Source organism: Amblyomma mixtum, chromosome 1, assembly GCF_055824585.1.
Source record: "Amblyomma mixtum isolate Tamu chromosome 1, ASM5582458v1, whole genome shotgun sequence".
NCBI lineage: Eukaryota > Metazoa > Arthropoda > Arachnida > Ixodida > Ixodidae > Amblyomma > Amblyomma mixtum.
The window spans coordinates 39,385,976-39,408,652 of NC_143012.1; the positions used below are offsets into that span (position 1 = coordinate 39,385,976).

General features: G+C 46.6%; 1 protein-coding gene across 1 annotated transcript in view; it reads left to right on the forward strand.

Moving 5' to 3' along the window:
- bt (projectin protein bent) overlaps nt 1–22,677 on the forward strand; it is a 221,564-nt gene that overhangs the window by 34,999 nt on the left and 163,888 nt on the right. Inside the window, exon 3 of the mRNA XM_089548430.1 lies at nt 12,067–12,088. Coding sequence (XP_089404556.1) covers nt 12,067–12,088 — 22 coding nt within the window. The remainder of the gene's footprint in view (nt 1–12,066; nt 12,089–22,677) is intronic.

Consider the following 22,677-nt stretch of genomic DNA (forward strand, 5'->3'; position numbering starts at 1 on the left):
TTCTTCTACCCCCCCACTGTAATGCCAGCCAATGGCGCTGTGGGTATGATGATAAATAAATAAATAAATAAATAAATAAATAATTAAAGTTTTTTCTTTTCGCATTTATTTCACTCCCCCCTCCCCCGCGCCCCTCTGAACAAAAAAAAAAATAGATAAATCACCTTAAGCCAATGTCACGAGGGCAATAAAGAAAAGTGAACAACTTTCATTTCCCATGAAACACGTTCTAAACATTACATCAGAAATTGCTATATGTATTGAGTTTGTTCGATACTGTGTTGCTTCCAGACGTTAAACCGCACATGTCACGTACCGCATGCCTATTTTTTCTGCTTTTATTCATTCTTCATAGCGCACCGAATAAGCGAATTCACTGAACTTTATTGAGACTTGATGATGGGAACGCATTGGACCTTGCCTACAGCGACCTTGTCTCCAGTAGTTGTTCATAGCAACTGTGGTGATAGAGCGTACAGTCTTCATCGCTACCACAAAGCCGTTTTGTTGGCGTGGCCTCCGGATTACTGGAGCTAGCAGAATTACACCAAATGATGACGAAGCATGTTTTTTCAGCTACAGGAACAAACCCGTTTTGTTTTGAATGCGCAGCAAAATTGTCTTGAAAACACCATTACGTATGGAGCAAGATGTCTGAAATGAAATTGTCCCTAAGTAAAATTTCGCAATGAGGGCATCAAGCGAACGGATGAAGCCACGCGCGGAAAGAAAAACAACTGGGTAACGGTGCCAAGTCAGTACAGAAGATAATTAGCGTCTTTACCTCCACGGGAGTAATTAGCGCTTTGTCGAACTCGTCGCAAACAAAGAGTGGTTCCTGCGCGCGTAGAGGACGCGATTTCTCAACTGTGCGCTACGAAGCTAAACGCATGTATGTAGTGCTCGCATAAAGTGAGCGTTCGTCCCAAGGTCTGCTTGCGTGGAACGCGTCCAAATGACTCGTCGGGGCTCTCGTAATTCGAAATAAATGGCTCCCTCGCATCGGAAGCTTCGGAGACTGCCAAGGCCAGGACGTCCCCCGAACTCTGCCCTCGAACTTAGGCACGGTGCTCTTTAAAACGCACTACTCGTATCATACTTTTGAGACCCGCTGCGGTGGCTCAGTGGTTACGGCGCTCGGCTGCTGACCCGAAAGACGCGGGTTTGGTCCCGGCCGCGGCGACCGAATTTCGATGGAGGCGAAATTCTAGAAGCCCGTGTACTGTGCGATGTCAGTGCGCGTTAAGTAACCCCAGGTGGTTGAAATATCTGGCGCCATCCACTACGGCGTCCCTCATAGCCTGAGTCGCTTTGGGATGTTAAACCCCCGTAAACCAAGCCAAACCAATCACACTTTTGATGTTGCATCCGAAACTTCCCCACGCGACATAAATGGGGCGGGTGAAAGGGTTAAATTTTGACAGGAGGACAGCGAAAAAAAAAGAGGGACGAGAGACTTGAAGGAACACGCGACGAGCGTTAGTGCTTTAACACGCCTTCTCCGTTCAGTAATGGTAGGAAGTCTCACAAAATGATCATCCTGTATCCCTTAAGATTAATTATGATTAGTGTTTATGGTTTATGGGAGTTTAACGTCCCAAAGCGACTCAGGCTATGAGAGACGCCGTAGTGAAGAGCTCCGGAAATTTCAGCCACCTGGGGTCCTTTAACGTACACTGACGTCGCACAGTACACGGGCCTCTAGAATTTCGCCTCTATCGAAATTCGACCGCCGCGGCCGGGATCGAACCCGACTATTTCGTGCCAGCAGCCGAGTGCCGTAACCATTGAGCCACCGCGGCGACAATTATGATTATGATTACCTAAGTCTGATTAGTTAAGAAAATTTATGACGGTTTAGTCTGCGAGTTAGCGCATTCGCGCACCACAACCGCAATGCTAATCCTCTCCGGCTATCTAACAAACTTTAGGTCACCTTCAACTAATCCTTAGGGGTCTCAGTTGTACGGAGCGACGGAAAGCTTGGCGTTCAAATCACCCGAGCCCGCTACGTATGCGTCCGAAACGCCATAAACTATGTATATTTATAAATAATTTATCTTTGGACGCACGCATTTCTACGTATCTCAACGCTGAAAACAATGATTCTTTAGCGAGGTGGTGACTGTATGCCGGCAATTGTCTCGAAGTGAAAGCACGTTACGCACCATCCGGAAAATATAGTAATATCCGTTGAATAATGTCACTGCGATATTGTCAAACACCTTCACGACCGTCTCATTACTTGCGTAGTAAGTACGCAGAAATGTACTCTTTCTTTTTAGGCACTCATGCGCACAATCGCACTGATACACACCGGCACGTTATGAAGATTGCCGCTGTTCAGTCGTTCCACCTGTAGACATACCGCTTTTCAACATTATCTGTTGCTACGCCTGACGACGCACAAACAAAGTGTGAAGTCCAAACAAAGTTTAGCAGAGATCTTGAATAAGGAGAAAAATTACGATTCATTTCGGAGCAGTTAGCGCACGCATGTCGGTATGTATTCACGTTGTGGGGTACAGCGGCAGTACCAAACGCAGTACCAAACAGTTTGTTTTGCGGTATGCTGACAAAAGTTATGTTGGGACAGAGAAAAATAAAAGTGTCCCAACCCGTGTGCCGTACACAGACAGTGCGAAAGCTTCACAGCAAACTGTCGTTTAATCATGTGTGAAAATTGTCTGCCCAGAATAAAAGCTTTTTAACCGGCGATTTCAAGCTCGGTCCTGCCAATCTAACGCAAGATCTTTTCATAAGTGCCGTAATCTCACGACCAATTTTGGCCAGTTGTCGGTTAGTAAAAGCACATTTCTGTCATCATTATCATCATTTAATAAACCCTTAAAGCCCCATCGGACATTACGCAAGAATAAAACCGCGCAAAGGGTATACAATTCGTCGGCAAAGTAAAGAAGGAAACGGCTATGCAAAATGAAAATAAATTAAAGGCAAACAATCGTAAGGAAATATAGAAAGGTTGTTAACATTCAAAGCAAGAAGTTGGACGTCACAAAATACAGGTGGTCAGTTTCTTAATCGTGTGGGGTGGCTGCATCGCAGCACTGTCATAAGCTCAGCTTCAAATCGCTGTTCCTCCGCTTCTAACTTGGCATCTGAGCGTTGTCGTCACTCTTACTCTATGGTGTCGAGCGCTACCGTTCCCTTATATTCGGCTTTTGAAAGTAGCCGGCTTCAAACCGCTGCTAATCCGCTTCTATCTCGGCTTCGTAGCGCTATTGTCTCGCCTCTTGTCTGGCTTTCAAAAGCGTTGCCGCCCGCTTATACTAAGCATTAGAGCGCTAACGTTCCACTTATGCTAGGCTTTCAAGCACTGTCGTTCCGCTTACATTCAACCTTGGAGCGCTGCCGTTTCGCTTGTGCCCTGCTTAAAACCGCTGTTATCCCGCTTCTATCTCGGCTTCGGAGCACTACTGCCCTGCCACTTGTCTGGCTTTCGAGAACGGTGTCGTTCCGCTCATACTAAGCTTATGCTAAGGACTCAGCCGTTTCGATGCAAGAAATTACGCCAGACCCCTTCAGAAAAAGTCCGGGCTATGTGCCTGGAATGTTCGCCATAGCCTACCAAACGGGCAGATAAGAAGGCTCGGACTTGAGCTGAAAAATAAAAGTTATCTCTCTCTCTCTCTCTCTCTCTCTCTCTCTCTCGTCATAGCCTCGTGCTGTTGCGTGTCAGCCCTTAGCCGTGCTTGCGCTTTCAACAAAGGCGCAATCATGCAAAACTGTATGCCAAACAAACTCGGCCAGTTCGAACCTTTATTCGTGCTTTTGGACATGAAGCATGCAAAGGAGGCGGTTGCTCGCTGTGCTGTGGTGCTGTGCTTGGGTTGCGCACACACACGCACACAAAAAGTTACGCTTCCTAGTAACGAGACCCTCAACCCACTCCCAGCCCCTTTTGCAAACATTTCGTATCTGGCAATGTTCTTAAACAGGGAGGTGATTTTTCATGCCACTAAGCTGTATCTGTGCTATGAGGCACGCCGCATAGTCGAGGACTTGGGTTTTAGTTTTACTTTCGGAGGTTCTCTAATAAGTCCTGAAGTCTGTGCACACACAGACGTATACACAGAAGCGCATCAACGTTTAGCCTCCACTGAAATGCGGCTTTCGTTGTTGAGACCAAGCCAGCGGAACCATACTCGTCAGCTGCAGGATGCCTTAACCACTGAGTCACCGCAGCGATCATTGAGATATTTACTGACCATTTGGCATTTAGCGCATGGCATCTTACAGAGGAGTGTGTGACGGTGAAGCGATGACGATGGTGAATTTAAAATGATGATTATGATGACGGTAATGTGGTGGCCAGGCTTATTGTGGGAGACGGTCCGATGATTGCATGCCTCCGTTTATTAAGACGGCCCGGTAGTCGCGGCTGGGGAGCCGGCGGAGCGGAAAGTTAACCCTGTTGCCTTAGCCGGCTGTTGTTTTTGTTGTTGGCCCCTGTTATGGTGGCTCTAGCCACCATACCCCTGCTGAGTGGCACGTACCGGGTTGATGATGATGATGGTAATGATGATGATGATGATACAAGCAAGAAATGGTGGTCCACGCTGGGGGACTGGCGTATCGGGGTGCTGAGCTGTTCGGCAATCTACAAGCGTTAGAGCTCGCGCTTCCAACTTCAGGGTCTCCTTATACGTGCGCCGGTGCCGATACCAGCGCCGCTACAGTGGTGTTACGGGTAACTTTCTCCCAATTAAAGGGCTCGATCGTCGGATGTCTGAACCGAGTATCAGCACGCTATATTCCTGTCCACTAGAAATGTTATCCAGGTGCCATATTTAAACGAGTGTTGCTTCCGCGATTCATTCTTCCGCTTCATTGCCATTGGTCAGCCCCCGTCATCTGTAGCAGAGCCGGCAAGTGATATCACTTCCTTAGCTGTAAACCATGACGTCACAAATCACGAAAGCCAATGGTAAAAGGCCAAAAGACTAAACCGGGTAAAGCAGTCGTTGCAAAATACGGTACCATACTGCTGGAGAGTGGTCACGGTAGTGAATGTGCTCTGTGTATACGTTCCCATGATCACGATACTGTGCGCCATCACGTGTGTATTGTGCGCCTAGCCCACTCTTAAAAGGCCCGCATTCGTCTGCTGGCTAATAAAAAAAAAATTAGGTCTCTCTCGTTGCCAAAATAGGCGCTAGCATGAAATACCTAACGGAACTGTCCTAGCGCCTTCTATGTCTCTTTATAGGCGGTGCTGTCATTAAACTTCTTATTTGTGCCTTAGGGTGGCGTTCGCCCGCCTTTCTTCAGCCCTATAGGGACGCGTTCGGCTGTGTTCGTAGGTTGCCGCATGAAGCTGCCGTTGACGATCGATCGAGTGCTCCTTAGCTTTGATGCAAAACTCAACCACCACTAAAAACAAAATGAAACAGCGCTACTGAAACGAAGGGCGAGGGAAAGGAAAGACACGTACAAGATGCAATACAACTACCATGATGATGATGATGAGGACGGCAGCGACGATGATCTTGTGGGCAAGCCCTTTGCAACGGGCAGACATTCCGGAATACTGAGGCCGGAGAATATAGAGGAGAAAAAGGCCTGCCTTAGTTAAACGATTGAACAATAAAGTTTTACTAGTTGGTCGTGGGAGACTGGCTGCGACATGTTAGCTAGCGCGGATAGAACAGCGGACAGAGACAGAGAAACAATTCTGCATTTCCCCGTACGGCTCATATGGAGACATTACGTAACATATGAAGTCTGTAACAGCCACAGGAACATTGTATATGAAAAAACTAAATGCGTACGAGCTCCGTATGACGTCGTCCTCATATAAAGCTTATACAGAAGCTTTACGGAAAGGATACGGAAACTATACTGAGGAGTTATGGAAGACATATGACAGTTCCCACAATTCTGCCTTTTTTTGGTACGGCTCATATGGAAACACTATGAAACGTGTGAAGTCTTCATTATTTCATATTATGTGAATATCATTTCATCATAATTGAATATACTCCAGTCATGTGACATTTTGCAATAGGGCTTAAAGTAACGCCATCTGTTATCTGTGCGCCAACCTAGTCACTAGTGGCTTTTTAAGCCACTCATATGACATTTTGCGGTAGGGCTTAAAGTGACGCCATCTGTTATCAGTGCACTCAACTAGCCACTAGCAACAGGTACAGACTTTGTCAAAAGTAACCAGGCAGCATGGTTTGCTTCCCATTTGTATAGTACAGCCTTTACGGGTTTCCCTAAGGCCGAAAAGTTATTTGAAGGTGAGCGCAGGGGCTCTCCTTGCCATACAGAGATTTAGAGCTTGAGGGCAGGCATAATGGTTTAAATATACGACTGAGAAGCAAAACCATGCAGCCTGGTTACTTTTGACAAAGACTGTACGTCCAAACCTCTATTCAAACCAAACACTGCCACTTATTCGTCCTGAAGCTGGGCGAAAAGGTTTAGGAGTCTTTTTTTAATTTTTCTGCGGCAAGCAGGGAAAAAAAATAATGTAGCGCGAATCTCCATGAAGCTTGCGTTGCGCTCTAAATAAGAGTTCGGGCTTTCATACCGACGAGGACGTTGCCCGCGCGACTGTCCGTCAGAAGGGCGCCCAAACTCATCCCCCAAGTCTGAGGGGCGTTAGCTCGTGTCAGCCGCATCAGCGGCGCTGCCATGCAGAAAAGCCGACGCGGCCGTTCTCCGCCGCCTCCGCGCGCACGTTAAAATAGGCTCAACAAGGAGGTTCGTCAGCGGAATCCCCGGCGGCCCCTCGAGGGACGAAATGTTTTCTGTAGACAACGAGCGTTGCCAAACGCCCCCTCCCCCTCCCACCCGGCTTTCCTTTTAGACACTTGGCCTGAAACACCTTGCATAAAAAAGCAAGCCAAGGAGGCGGTGGTCGTCGCGCCGATTGAGTCACACGGCGCGCCGCGAAGACGGCTGTTACGTCACAACCTGTTTCCACTTATGGCGCCTCGCGTCGAGGTGTTGTGTCGTGTTTGTTTGTGCTTTAGTGTTCGTTAACGCGGGGTGTTGGCGTTTTGGGACTTGTTTTTTGGATGAGATTCGTCTTTCTTATGTATCACGCCGGAAGCACGACATGGTGAAGCAGACTCTGCCTTTTTTTCCTTACGTTTATCTGGGAATTCCACCGAAAAATTGTTCAGAATATTCAGCGGTTATTTGTTCTTTGGTTGACTATATTTTCTTCCGTCTTTGTCAGCTTAAAGTAATGCATGCGATCTCAAGCGAGGATCTTTGAACTTTGGCATCTCTGAAAAAATATAGGCACCACACACTACACAGGATGGTACGGACCTCGCTTTCAAAAATAAAGACGCTTGTCTGTTCACTCGGTCACTCACTTGATCTCTCTCTCACACACGCACACACATGCACGCACGCACACACGCGCTCCCTTGATCAATCAATCAATCAATCAATCAATCAATCAATCAATCAATCAATCAATCAATCAATCAATCAATCAATCAATCGGTCAGTCAGGCAATCAACCAGTAAGTCAGATTGGCGGCGGCAAAAGTGCTTTTATGATAGGTACAGGTAGCTTCAATATGAAAGTGAGCATATCCCTATTCAATCAATGATAACTTCTTAAGTCTGAGCAAAAGGCACACTCTTTTCTTTGTTCTGAATACTTTTAATCTAGGCATATAATGTCTGTAAGTCATTTTCAATATCAGTGCTGAATTAAGAGCAGAATTAGTTCTTATGTGGAAACTGCCTGTTCTCATTTCTACTGGAACTACGAGCATACCTCTACGTCGATAGGTTACGAGAAGTGCACTGCCCATTTTGTGGGTCTGCGGTAAGCTGCGTGTTCTAAATGGACGTTAAAATCAATTGCTGTGCTCCCATTATGGTTGACAATAAACGGATTTACCACGCGCGATTGCAGTGTGTTTTGCGCTGAACAGAACTTTGCCCTTAGCGCTGTCCTCGGTGGCGATGGGTTTGAAAGAGGCCCAGGTGGTTAGCCCCATATAGACCCCGTCGGTATGACGCATCTCGACTTACCACAGAGAGAAACAATTTTGAGAAACTGCCAGAGTCCTCGCTTCTCTAAGCGGCGAAGCAATGACAGCGACATCTGTTCCTACCCTCCTTGCCCCAATTCCTTCCCTCTCCTCCCCAAATGACTGACAGCGCCCAACTTAAAGCCTGCCTCAATCGCATGACATTTCGCTGAAGCGGTGCATTCTCGACACGCCTTCTTTCCAGACCGCGTGAATCACGCCCTCAATGACCAGTAATTGAACTCCAGGAGTTTTTTGTCACGACAGACTACGCCGACAACTTTTACGCAGGAGAAAGTCCCATGTGCAGCTACAGGGTGTTTCACCTAAGACTTTACATAATTTCTAGAAAAGGATTTTTAATTTAGAAGAATGCTCTTTTCGGTATAGCATTCCAGCGGTGTAGTACATCAGATTACAGCTAATAGGTACTAACTAACTGGCTGCTTAACTAATATTGAATATTCAACTTTTATCTATTACTGACAGGCGCTTTAATTATTGAGAGGCGTGTAGCACACCGTAAGTAATATCCACATCAGTTTTGAAACTTTTGAAAACGCAGTTAATGTCGGCGCTGTGGCCCAATAAATGGTGGCTACATCGCGCCAAAATACACGCGCTTGCGAGAAGCTTGCAGGCAAAGCAGCCTCTCCAGTGCACGTAACTCGTCGAAATTGCCAAAATTTGTTGGGCCACAGCGCCGAGGGTAAACGCGTTTTAGAAATTCTAAAAACTGATATCGATATTATCTATGGAGGGCTACATGCCTCTGAATAATTAAGGAGACTCGTTGAAATAGTTAAAAAGTTAACAATTCAATATTAGCACTTGAATGGTACGGCAAAACAGCGCTGACGGACGGGACGGAAGAAGACGAGGCAGACACATGCTCTGAACTAACAACCAAATGGTTTATTGCGAAAGAGGGGGGCAATATAAAGCATAGAAGGGAAGAAAACAAAAGTCAGCACTTCTCCTTTTAGTTAGCACTTCTTAGCAGCATTCTGATGTACTATACTAGTGGCAATGCTATTTGGAAAAGAAGTGCTCTTCTAACTTAAGAACCCAATTTTTAAAAATTGCCTAAAGTCTTAGGTGAAACACCCTGTATATAATTGCACAGAAAGCAAAAAAAAAAAAATTTGCATCGCCAACGGCGGCCGAGAATGTGTTCAGAGAACGTTTTCGTATCACGTGACCAAAAGCTGTGTGTGTTATGCAACGCATCCACGGGCGACCCTTCAAGTGGTGTGGAACCTATGTCTGCCTTTCATGCTTCCTTACGGCCTCTCCGGCTAAAGAAAACGTTGTAACGATGCGCAGGTTTCACGCTTCAACAGTGCTTCGAGAGCGTTCTGCATTGGGAGCCACTCTCTGGAAAATGAACGGCATCTCTGTCGAATAATGCAACTTTTTTTTTTTAATGCGGAGGCTAGATACGTCACTTAAGTCGTTCTTAAGTACAGGGTTGACCCGCTTCATACCTCAGGACTCCTGTGTACTATAGCAACTGTTGACCCGAACTGCATCCTACGAAGCTGGAGGCTTGAAACAGCTCCTTGGCTCTGGCGCAATACGAAGTAGCCCAGTATTTTCGGCTGGCTTATGGTGTGGTGCCATGTTTGCGAGGTTGTGAGGTGCCCCAAATATGACAGAGGACATTCTGTGGTATTTAGTTTTCTAGCGCATCTGCAATTGTTTTTTAATACTTATTCCATTAATAGAAACTATATTTTTTCTAAGCAACTGTTCTTTTGTGTACCTATATTGGCATGAAAGCTATGTGCTGCCTCTTTTTTTCTTCCGAATTATTGTTTTATATTAAAAGTCATGTCCAAAAAATAAGTTCCAAAAATATTTCTAATATTCATATGAAATAGCTGGTCCGATAGATTCCACTTGTACATACCTCAAGATAAGCGCCGAAAACAGGTTGTAATTGCTAAGTTGCCAAGCGTAAATGTGTGAAGACCTCTCCAAAACGGAAATGGACACAGAGCCATCAATCAGTCTTGAGTTGGACCTCTGCTGTTTATCGTGTTTGTTAATGATTTATTTGCGTCACAAAAAAGTTCAGTCGTTTTAATAACGCTGACGACCAAAAGGTGCTTCGGCAGGTCAGCAGTGATACCGAATGTTTGAATTTGCAAGCAGATTGCAAGCCCTATTGACGAACGGGGCAAAATGAATCATCTTAAACTTAATTTAGGTAAGACGCCGGTTATGTCTGTCGCGTGAAAGCGCAACGAACTAACATTTTCTTCGAAACTTTTGCCAGAGTTGAAACAGGGTTAACATTTCTGTGTTAACATTTTCATAACTTCTAGCCTCAGATACAACCAATCGAGTTTAATGCGTTCGTGATATTGTCGTCAGATTCGACCGCCAATTAGAATTTCGTGCCTATTATTCTTCTATTGGGACTCAGCATTGCGTTGGTTTAGTGCTATTTCACGCTTTGCGAAAGAGACCCATCATTATGCCTGCATAGTGCACTTGTTTCGAAGCCTGGTAAGGTCGCGCATGGAGTTTGCTTCCTTAATTTGAAATCCCATTTCGGCAGCAACGTCTCCCAAAATAGCTCGAGTCCAGCATAAATTGTCTCGTATAGTTTATGACCAATACATTGGCAGGCGGCATTTTTTTTTTATTATGATTCACTGCTTTGTCACCTGCAACTTATGAATTTGTTCGCGCGCAGAGAAAAGCGAGATATTGCTTTCCTTTATCAGGTAAGGCGCGTTAACATCGATTGTCCTTAAAAGCTGTTATCATCTTTTATCCGAGCGTCATCACGTACAAGCTTGAGCCTGCAAGATGTTCTTTATGCAAGACGCACTGGCCATTGTAATCCCATCAACAGATATTTCTGCCTATACAAGTCTAAGGGCACGGTTGATTATAATTTTTTACCGTATTTGTCGTTATGATATTCCTTGCGTGTACATTAATGCTTGTTTTATACAGCAACGCATCAGTTGAAGTGTGTCGCTCTCGTATTATTACTCTTCTATTGCCATCTTATATCCACTCTATCATTCACCTTCGTGTGTGTATTGTAGCACTGGTCTCGTAACGTGCAACGTCCGCGTAGATTGCCATGCTTTTTGGTGGGTGCGTAAAATAAAGACGCAAATAAAAAAAAGCAAATAACTTAATTTACAAAACGGCATTTGATAACAATAGGCTACGACCTACAGAGGACTGTATTACTCCAGCAGCAAGTAACACAAGTAAACGAAATCAACATTCTAAATCGTCGCTGTATTAAACAAATCAGAGAGATCAAAATTGTCACGCTTTTAAACTGCATCTTGCGATTAGTTTGTTTTTTCCCAGGTAGCGAGAATATTTTTAGCAACGCACTATTTCCTTGTCATGGAGGAAGAATGTGTTACGTCACGACTGTGGGCGGAGCTTCACTCTAGACTTAGGTTGCGTCCAATAGTAGCAGCCGCCTTGATGGCTACTTTATAGGGCCTCATTTTGTGAATTACTTTGGGTTGGTTTGGTTTGGTTTATGAGGGTTTAACGTCCCAAAGCGACTCAGGCTGTGAGGGACGCCGTAGTGGAGGGCTCCGGAAATTTTGACCACCTGGGGTTCTTTAACGTGCACTGACATCGCACAGTACACAGGCCTCGAGAATTCGGCCTCCATCGAAATTCGACCGCCGCGGCCGGGATCGAACCCACGTCTTCCGGGTCAGCAGCCGAGCGCCATAACCACTGAGCCACTGTGGCGAACGAATTATTTTGCCTTTTAATTTTCTGCTGCCGCCTGCCTGTGATGCTAGGACTCTTAGTAAAAAGCCGTGTCATTCGGCGGTTGTAGCACTCAAGACAGACAACCAAGGATGCAAAGGTGAAAGGAATATACCAGAAAAAAAATCCCTTAGAAGTATTCCCCCGGCGGCTTTATAACTGCATCGGGGTAAACAGACACTCTGTTGCCGTGACGTACTTCCACATTAGAATATTTCCTTTCTGTTGTCTGTTTCATTAATTTTGTTTTTTCTCTCTCTCTGTCTCTTTCCAGCTGCTGACGAGCCCTTGGACCAGTAAGTTGACAATTATTCTCCCTGTTTCTTTGCCTGTGGTGGCTTGCATGCCATTACATATGCATGCATTCTGGTGCACATTAGAAAATCGGTGGGTACCTGCCGTCGTGGGAATCGAACCGAGCACCTCTCAAATGCGAGGCAGGTGCTCTACCTTGAGGTCTCGTGCATGCAAGTGCATTTGCATGTTTGCATTGCTGTACGCTATTGTCTTTATTACGGTGGCCGCGGTAGCTCAACATCTCAAAAACAATCTGCCTCGATGTGTGCGGGTAAGAGAGCCGCTTAGATCATATAACAAACTTCAGATGGAGAGAACAGATAACCTCACGTCTGTTAGCGCAGATGGCAAAGAACGGGGGGATCTGAGAACACTGGTGTGGTCCTTTGTTCTGGACTGTTCGTATCAGGGTTGTTGATTAAGATAATGACAATCACGACGTTTGCGGCGATGATGATAACGATGTACTATACGCGCAGAAGAAAAAGCGTGCGTTGTGTAGTAAAGCAAGTTTGCTGGAACTGCGGAAGTGCTCGTTTCGCTGCGTATTTACAGTGACATCGCTAAAAGAAAATTCCGAAAAGTTCACGGGAAAATTCTGATGCTACTTTGTGATTTTGTGATCACGGTAAACTCGCTTGCCTGATACGACGAATGCTGTCGGCCGAATATGAGCGGGTGTAGGGCACAGCTGGTGAGCGTTACTTTGCGCCTAGAAAATGTCAGTCTTTATCACGCCTAGACGCTGCAGGTGGTACTAGAGAACCTTAGCGGAAATTTAAGCGGATACAAGGCTGTTGAGTAGACGGCTGTAGTAGGAGCTCTGATGTATGATAAGAGACTACCATAGTTATATTTTTCGCAACACTGAGCATTACACAGTATTTTCTTTGGCACCGTTTCTGCTCAACTTTACTCTCTAAAAAAATTACCCCTCCATGGCAATAATTTCCGTTCATGACTCGTTCAAGTAACATCACACCGTAATGTTTGCTTACCAGCTGTATCATACCAAACAATTCTGGACAAAAGCATTTTTGATTGGGAAACCATTTGTGTACGCAATTTTTTCTTATACTGTAAGATTTCAGTACAGCAATAACTATATCCGCAGACCACCCGACGGCAGTCTAGCATATTTTTTTTTTTTTTGCTATTAACGTTTTTATTTTTTGCTATCATCAAAAGAGTTCCCCATTGGTTTTCTATGGAAGTCTTAACTGCTCGATGCTATCGTTGTAAAAACACATTAAAAGAAAGATATTGTTACACATCAGAAGAATGGACCACTACCTTCAGTTATTCTGTAACAGTATCTTACAATATAACCAGGCAGACCTCTCCTTTATTCATTAAAGTCTCTATCTTTCTCTCTCTCTTAGAATTTTTCAATATTCAAATTTTTTGGCCAAGAATGTTAGACATGGAAGTTATCAATGCGGTAGCATAAATCAATTTAACGGCGAACTCAGAATTCGCGAAGGCTAAGCTGTACTATTCATTCCGTGAGTGTGTAGGCGGGACAGTCAGTGCACATTCAAGGACATAAGAAAGCAGCGCGTTAGATGGCGCTGTACGATAGCTGGAGAAAACAGAGCGCGGTGCATCGTACAAACGTCGACGTACGATTAATTCGCGTGCATATCAGTCAGCTTATAGCTAAGTTTCTGAAAGTATGCGAGGACCCCCATCTAACCCCAGAATCGCTCCGACAATTAAAGCTGCTGATGTACCGAAAAAAAAAATACCTCATTTTGCCTGCCTTAGCTGGGAGTAGTATTTTTAAATGTCGCATGAAATACCCTCGAAATATAAAAAAAATCATAGAAATTCCAACCCGGAATGAAAACAAAATGAGATTACAATTCTTGATGACAGCGGCGAACTGACGTTCGACATGCGCAGAGCAGTGACAGGTGGGCTTTCCCGCCTGGTCACTACGCATGCGCAGAAGGCTGGTCCGGTGTGCGTCTTTGCTATGCCAGCACGGCATCGTGTAGATAGCCCTGTTGCTAAAGTGAAGTGGAGTACCTAGTCCCTGCCCGCTGATCCTCGCACACTTTCAGCGTGCTGTTTCAAGCCAGCCTCCGAGATATGTGGCTTGCAAAGCACGGATCCCTGTCACCCTCTCTCTCACGCTCCCTCTCCACACTCGACCGGGCAGCAGCCACGGAGAAGAGTTTGGCTTGGCACGCCCGAGCGCGTTTCGACGCCGCAAACAGCTGATGTCGTTGAGCCGGCTGAATAATGCATTCCCCTGTCTCAGCCCCGTTCCACCCAGTGTTTCCAACCGGCTATAAACCACGCTGCGGTGGAGGATTCACTCGCCCGTTGCCCGCGACGCTACTGGTGCTGCTGCTGCTTCTCCAGCGTCTTCTCTCGCCCACTTTCCCTCTCATAACGTAACTTCCTCCTCTCACCTTTCGAGGCGCTCGGAAGCACTGCTCTCTGCCTCTGGTCGTATCGGTAGCGCTCGGCAGCGCGGCAGCAGTGTTATTTTTGGCCTCCAGCACGCCCACCTCCGTGGTCATATCTCACGAGCTCGGGCTTGGCAGCCGAGAACCGCGCGCCGCTAATTCGAGAATTGAGAGTGCGCTAAACGCCCCGCCGACTGTCTCCTATCCCCCTCTCCATTTTGCTATGAGTGGAGAGAGAGAGAGAGGCCACCACAAGGTGGAGCGACCTTGCGGCCGCGGGTAGCAGCGCTTCGCCCCGACTCATCAGTGGCCCCCGTGGTCATTTGTACGAAACGCATTAACGACGCTCCCCCCCCCCCCCCCCCATTCCCCTCGCCCCTAATCTTTGCAGTGCATACAATGAGTCCGTGTTTACGGTAGTTGGCATGGGCTACAATGGCCGCTTTATGTAAAATGTCATTCCGCGCTGAGCATCCTTTTCAGTCTTCATTGTTTACTCTTCTTTTCGCCTGTGTTTACAAAGCTCACGAGAAAGAATGTCTTGAACTTGAAATGAATAGAATAGTGTGGAAATTGTTGAAATACTGAAGAGCACAAACTAGCCGACTAAAAGCGAGCGAAGGAGGGACGATTAGCGATTGGAAAAAAGGGTAGTCATCGATTCGACGTTTGTTGTCACATCTTGGATATATAACACTGGTATTTGCATGTGCGCGTAACGTTGCTACATGGTGAGTTATAAGTTCTTGTAAGGACATTTTTATTACCCGATCATGAAGCACGTTTACACTGACAGTTTTGACACACGTGTATCCTATATAAAACTTTGAGATAACATTAGAGAGTACAGGCCTCGTTGTTTGCTGGCCTCATAATAGCTAACATATGTTCTGTTACGTGACTGTTGCTAAATGCATAAAAAATACTCGAAGTTGAGCTTAGTTCACGCGGACGTTGAACGTATTTGGATTGATCAATATGGCGTAAACGATTATAAATCTTCATCATTCCTGGCTGCTATAATGCATTGGAGAGATGGTAGAAGATACTCGTGAAGAAAAATTCCGTTCATTATTTTCAATGATTTTATTACTGATCATGATGCTGATATCAAAGCATGATTTTTCATGTAAAGGTATTTAAGTAGGACAAAAGTCGCGTTAGGCGATTATGGGTCACTTTTATACAAAATTTCAGAGAGTTCAAGATGCGATATAGAGTTGTGGTTTTTTCAGTTTGTTAAGGCGGAAATTGGAAACTATTGTGCCCCATATCTGTGTCAACTTACTATCTCTCTCAACTTATATATCTCTCAATCTTATGCTGTTGACGCTGAGGCGCTCAGAGCGCCCGGACTACTGGAACTTCTAACTTGTAGTTATTATAACGCTTGACATCAAATCATACTCTCATATGTTGTTCTTTGGCAGAAATATAGGCAGCGATGATAGTTCGTACAACGTCCTGCACTAAGCAGGACGCAATCACGGCTGATACGGAGAAGGCAAGAGACAGATAGTAAATTTTTTTTTATTGCACTGCAACCAATTATCAACAATGGCATAATATTGCGACCAGAAGCTTCTGTACATTCTGCTGTCATTTAGTGTTTTTTTTTTTTCATTCATTTGAAGGGAGGGGGGGGGGGGGGGGAGGCGTGATAGTTTTTAACTCAGCGTGTTTTTGTATTACTTCCTCCATATGCATTTCGCGCATGAAATTTCTCTAGACTTTTGCGCCGATTCGTTTCTTGCAGGATACAATATCATAGTATGCGCTTTACTTATAAAATGCATAGAGAATATACAATAATTAAACATCTATACCTAAAGCATTTTAGTGCGTTGCTATAGCATGCAAGCTGCAAATTAATTATTCTTAAATTCTTTTTTGAGCTACAAACGAGAAGTGACTAACATCACTGCATCATGGGGTAAGCAGCGTTGAGCTGATCATAATAAATTTTGACTAAAGGTAATCAAGTGCTGCAAAACATTCATTAGATGTTCCTTTTTGTCAGCGTCGGTATATCAACATTACTGGTTGTAGCATTCATTGTAATGTAAATTATGTTAGTTAAGAGACCCTTTCCAGCAAGTGACATCTTGAGGGTTTCTCGGTTCTACTTTGGCAATTTTAGCCTGCGAATGACTAGAACTTAGTTTATTCGGAGAAAGCAAACAAACTCAAAAAAAGCATATCACTCCAGGATCAGTGCTCATGAACATAATTTCTGCTCTTCTAAAGCTGTATATTTATTTTGTTTTCCTCCGAAAGCAAGTCGAGCATGGAGTGCTCAGCAATCTTAAGCGACCTAGTTTAGCCCCTTGCTTTACCGGAGCGCTCGGAGGCGCCAGCATCGTAGCGTTTCTAAACAACCCTCACTGCTTCCACAGAGTCAACAAACCAAAAACTTCTCCGCGGAGACAGAAAACTCGGGGATAGCGCCGTTTCTCCTGCTGATTCCAGCTCCTCTGGACGCCCTCTTCAATCTCTCTGCCCCCCCCCCCCCCCCTCCCTTTCTCCTCTGGCGCGCTGGGTCTCAAAATATTCTCGCGCGCAAAACCGACAAGGAGAAACCAGGCCGACGGCAGCTAGGCGCACGACTGTCTCGAAAACGCTGGGTTCCGAAAACGCTCACCACTCGATAACTGCCCATCTAACTTACTTTTCCTCTGCATTATTAGCTCGTGCACACTGAGGAATGGAGAGGAAGAACCGTAGCGCTCTACTACTTCTGTCTACTCCCCAAGGTTCAGCTTTCCGTTCCTGCCTCGGCGCTTTTCCGCGAACCCAAATCACCGCGCGAGGCCTTTCCCCAAGGTCTGGCTCTGTCTCCGGTCGGGTCTCCGTAATCTCGGTCGAGAATCTCGGTTACTCTTCTCTAACGCCTCGCCGCTCGCGACCTTCCCAGGGGTCAACCCTCACTGTGAGCGCGCGCTCCCACCTACCTCCGCTCCTCGAATACCTGCAAAAACAGGCAATCTGGCAAAGTCTACCACGGCGCCGCTGCAGTGGGAGCCAGGGCGGCAGCGGCAGCAGCAGGCCACCGCCGAGGCAGCCACGGCACTGGCGGTAGCTCCGAAGGCATCCTCCATCCTCTCCCTCTGTTCCATCTCTCTCCCCCATCGGAGCTTCTCGGACACCGTGCGCAGCACCCGAGCGCCCTCTCTCCAAGCGTCTACCTGCTCCCCTTTCTCACCTCGCTCCTCTTCCCCCTCCCCGCGTCCCTCGTCATCGCTTTCCCCCTCCTCCTCTCCATCCTCCCGCTTTTACACCCATCCCCGCGGCGGGGGCCGGCCCACTTTACGAAAAAACCGCGCTCCGCCCGCCCCAGCGAGCCCCAGCCAGGGGAGCTACCGCGGAGGAACAGGCGTCCGCCACTCGACGATCGCCCCGAAGAGAACTCGGAATACGACGAAGAGCCCTCCCAGACCGCCTCAGAGTTTTCACCGGTGTCCGCCGGATTCGGCGAAGGCCGCTTGTCGCCTCAAGCCACCCCCCTCCACCCACCCGGAATGTGCCTCTGTCAGCTGGATTAACTCCTCAACAACCGCCGCCCAATCAAGCAGGGCCGCCTGTGTGGCTTGTTCGTTTTTCGCCCGCCGCCTCGGGTGTGAACGACAGCTGAGGAGCGAGAGCGGAGAGAGAGAGCGCGCGCCGAGGAGAGAGGGGTAGAGGAAGGGGGGATCGGTGCTCGATCCCCTGCTTGCTTGCTGGTGCACAGCCATACGACGGCGCCCGCCACGAGCCAGGACCGGTTTGGATTTTAGCGCCGCCACCGCCGTCGCTGCCGACACCCATCCAGCGTGATGGGGACACGGTAATTCCACACCTTTTTCCCTTTCTCGACGGCGCTATCCCGGCACGCGTTGCGCGCGCGAGCTTAGCGAACGTCCTCAACGTAACGCGCCTGCTCGACTCCGCGCCAGGGATACCTCCCTATATCACATCGAGAACGTGCTGATTCGAGTACGAAAAAGTGATTTTCGAAGGTTGTTTCCCTGCAAGACAGGCGAAACGCTTTTACCTGGCGATTTATTCGCTTCGAAGCCGAAAACGAAACGTCGATGTGTTGGCTAGAACGGGGAACGTTGAACGTTATTCCTATTTTAAGGACGCGTCCGCGGCCATTTGTTCCTTAAGTGTGAAACTAGCAAGGATTCCGAAGCTATGTTTAGAACGCCTTGGCAATCGCGCGCCTAGCTTTTCCGAGGGGGGTCGAACATACTTCGAATGCCTCTGTTTTGGCTGTTCAACGCTGGAGAGCCAATTACGCCTTTAAGAGAGATCAGAACTTTGCCTGCAGGAGGGTAACGATTCTGCCATCTATGTTTTCTGTATTTGTGGTCACTTTGTACATCTGGCAGTGAATAATTGTCAGACGTCTCGAGGCAGAAAGATGTAGCGCTTTCCGTCACAGTGCTGTGTTGGGATATGAAGCTGATAGCGCGTTGATCTAAAACTACTCACCCTAAAAAAAATCTGTCGGTAGAATTCCTTTGCCTGAATTCAAAACTTCGAGCTCTGCAGGCTTTCGTAGGCGGGGTCGCAGCATGCCTTAAATTGCTGTAGCTCGCATTTATACTGGTTCTGGATTGTTTCGAATGCGGTGAATCCCTCGCTGTAAGAAAGAACGTCCTCTAAAGGCAAATGGAAGTTTTCATGCCAGGAATCAAAATCACGGACCCTATATTTGTAGATAAACGGTCTGTTTTCCTTACACATTGGCCGTTGCAAAATGAACATCTAGGCGGCCGGTCTCATACCACGGTTTAACTTTCAAGAAAAATAAAAAAGAAACCATGTACAGCTTGTCAGCTCTTGTTATCAAGCGCTATATCGAAAACACCGTTCTCGTGAAGCCTATTTCAAAGAGCACTACCTTTAAGACGCGGAACGCGATTTCTGTCGATTATCGCAGAAATTATGGGGCTGTCATGCAAAGCATCAGAATGACGTTCGAGCAAGTGTTGGCATGTCCTACTTTTTGACCTGGGCAGCAAAAACAAGTACATCTTTATTAAAATATTAAAAATTCAATACCCGTAACTAAGGGATCACGGTCGTGCTGGTTTGTTAGTTTTTGCCACACTTTCCTATTCTACTCTCAAGAAACGCGCTGGGACAACAGGCACCATCCTTCTTTATGAATGTTGTTTGTTTAGTTTTGTTTTTAATCTTGTGGCGCCGCTTGAGCCACGTTCTATTGCAAAGGTCAAATTCCGTTATATAAAGCCTCTCCTATCCCCACGTCGGTAACGCTGTCACGATTGAGCCGCCACATCGGATATTGTGAACTGTGCAAATATTACGAGCCTTGCATACTACCGTAAAATCAGAATACGAAAAAAAAAAACGCGCTTTGAGTCAAGCCCTGCAGGATTTACTCAGAAAAGACGAAAAGTTCGTTCATTAGTGTACGTCATTGAGTTGGTTCATCTTTGCTCTTATAAAACAGCCCCGCTTTTTTTTTTTTATCGTTCATTAGTAGCGACTTAGCGCTATTTCATGTGGACATTTTTCAAGTCCAACACTTACGTGATCCGCACGTACAACCCACCTACCCGTTCATCTAACTGATCGCTGATTGGGCGTACCCGAAACAGAAGCTATACGGATGAAGATATAGGACTTTAGCTATAACTCAGGGTCTACGACTGCTGCTATAGAACTGAAGTTGAACGCTATCGAACGGAGTAGCATGGGGTCATGAATCCAGCGGTAGTTTCCTTCGTCAGAGCATTCCAACGTGTCGAGGTTACCGAGCGGGGTGACCTTGGGGCGCGCACGGAGCTCGCGCCGAACTCGAGCCCCCAGCCGTGGCGGTGGATCGTGGCCGTGTGCAAAATGCGCTGACACTGCTGAAGGGAAGATGACGCGCTCGCGTCGCGCTTGTCCCCCGCTGCTGCAGCTTTGTTTTTGCTGTTGTTTATCGCGCCAGCTTTCTTTAGCTGGTCCCCGCTTTGAAAGCTTTCCCCCCGCGCGCTAGAAAGAAAGAGAAAGCGAGACATTCGAGAGCTGGTCCGCAAGCCAACGCTGCTCGCGGCCAAGAAGCCGGGAGGAACGGTGCCGGTGGAAAAAGGACAGACTGAGGGGGTTGGCGAGCGGCGTTTTTTTATTTTTTTTACTTCTAATATTTCCTCCCCAACGGGCAGAAGAGGGGGAGGAGTGTCAGGCACGCCCGTTGACTTGTTTGCGTGAGTCAGGGGGCTAATATTACTGCGTCGTTCTCTTGGGGACACCACCCCCGCCTTTGGCTTACATTTTGTGGGAGTCGAAAGGGCCGATGTGGCAGGGGGGGGGGGGGGGGGGGGGGGCAGTCAATTATAGCGAATGGGGTTCACTTGCCACTTTCTTCCTAGGTCGCATCCTCCTGTCATTATCAGGTCGCGGCGCAGTTACCGGAGAGAATATGCGCGATAGCTTCCCGAGTTGCGCAAATGATCGATGACGTTGGGGGTCGCCTTCTGACAAATTTGCTTACAAGCGCTTGGCCTTCAGTTCTTTCCCAGCTTGATGTTCCTGCCCAGGTGTCAATCAACTGTCATGAATGCGGGTCAGAAAATAAAATGGAAATTACGTATCTAATTCTAAAACGGGCACGGAAAAAATTACATATAGGAAATAGAGTACGTGTGCGTCCTCTCGTGCCAAGCATTACTTAATGTCTCACGAATAGGCTTCATGGATAGATTATTCAAGCACACATTTTATCCGCAAGTACTACACACCAGAGTAAATTGTCTTCGGGCGTGGTTTAGTCTTTTGTTGTCAATAATAGTTTACAGTGTTTAACACTGGATGTTGTCGCGCGTTCCAATGCAATGTCAGTTATATTAACAGTTCGGATATTTCTAATCTTTGCAAGGTTATTGTAAACGCCTCCATAGTAAAATTCTCTTATGTCAGCTGTTGTGTAATGTTATATCTTCCCATGCCTTCAGGATAGTTAGTGTAAGGACATTGTAGACATAACGAAGCTCAAAATAACAGACGACTCGGGTCCATGAAAAGCGGTGAACACAACATGCGCAATAGAATCGCTAAGCGTCTGAGTCGACTTGCTTGTTATATTAACGACTGCCCAGTTGCATTCTGTGACAGGTACATTTCGGTGCCAACAGTGAACTCAAGTCGACTGTCGCTTAATATAGAATGTTATACAACTGTTAAAATTAACTCTTTTCGCCTTCGCTGCCCAAAGTAGGGGCCCTGAAGGCTAGTATTCAGTCATAGATACGTATGGTGTGTGGCGTACACTTGGATACGTTCCCCTGTGAAATAGTGAGCACGGCATGTATTTTAACAAGTGCAGTGCACGAGCTAACTCACATAAAAAGCCTTTATAGTCTTCTCTAATCTGCGCCTACTCACTTTGGCAGAGTTAAAAAAAAACGCAGTTTATATCTTGGAGCTCAGAAGGTGCGTTTCTTAGAGAAAATCGTCATGCATCGTTTAAGTGGCATCATATAAAAGAGCAATCTAATTGGCGATATTAACACACAGCCTTTTTACAGCATTGAATAATGCGCTTCCTAAGGGGCTGTGACAAGAGTATATTTTGACTTTTGCGTTGCTTTATGGGGTTTAACGTCCCAAAGCGACTAAGGTTTTGAGAGACGCCGTAGTGGAGGGCTCCGCAAATTTCGACCACCTGGGGTTCTTTAACGTGCACTGACATCGCACAGTACACGAGCCTCTAGGATTTCTCCTCCAAAGAAATTCAACCGCCGCGGCCGGGATCGAACCCGCATCTTTCGGGTCAAAAGCCGAGCATCATAACCACTGAGCCACCGCGGCGGCTTATTTTGACTTTCTTTTTTCAGAGTACACTGCAGGAAGGAACGTGAGCAATAGGAATAGCAGATTCACATTTTTTTTCTATATTTTTTGACGCGTCGATTTCTTTTGCATCAAAGAAGTATTTACATTTATTTGTATATTGTAAACCACGACAATAGCTGGTGCTGGACCCAGCCTTGCGAGACGCTAGAGAATGTTCTAGGTCAGTGACAAGGTGTTCGATTATGTGTAGAAGGAGAGGGAAGTGGGATGGGGGCGAGGGAATGTGGGCGAGGGGAAAGAGAGGGCGGGCGGTCCCCACTTTGGCTTGTTGTTTGCCAGACGAAGTTTCTATAAATAGGGTGCCGCATGTTTGCCCTGGCCTC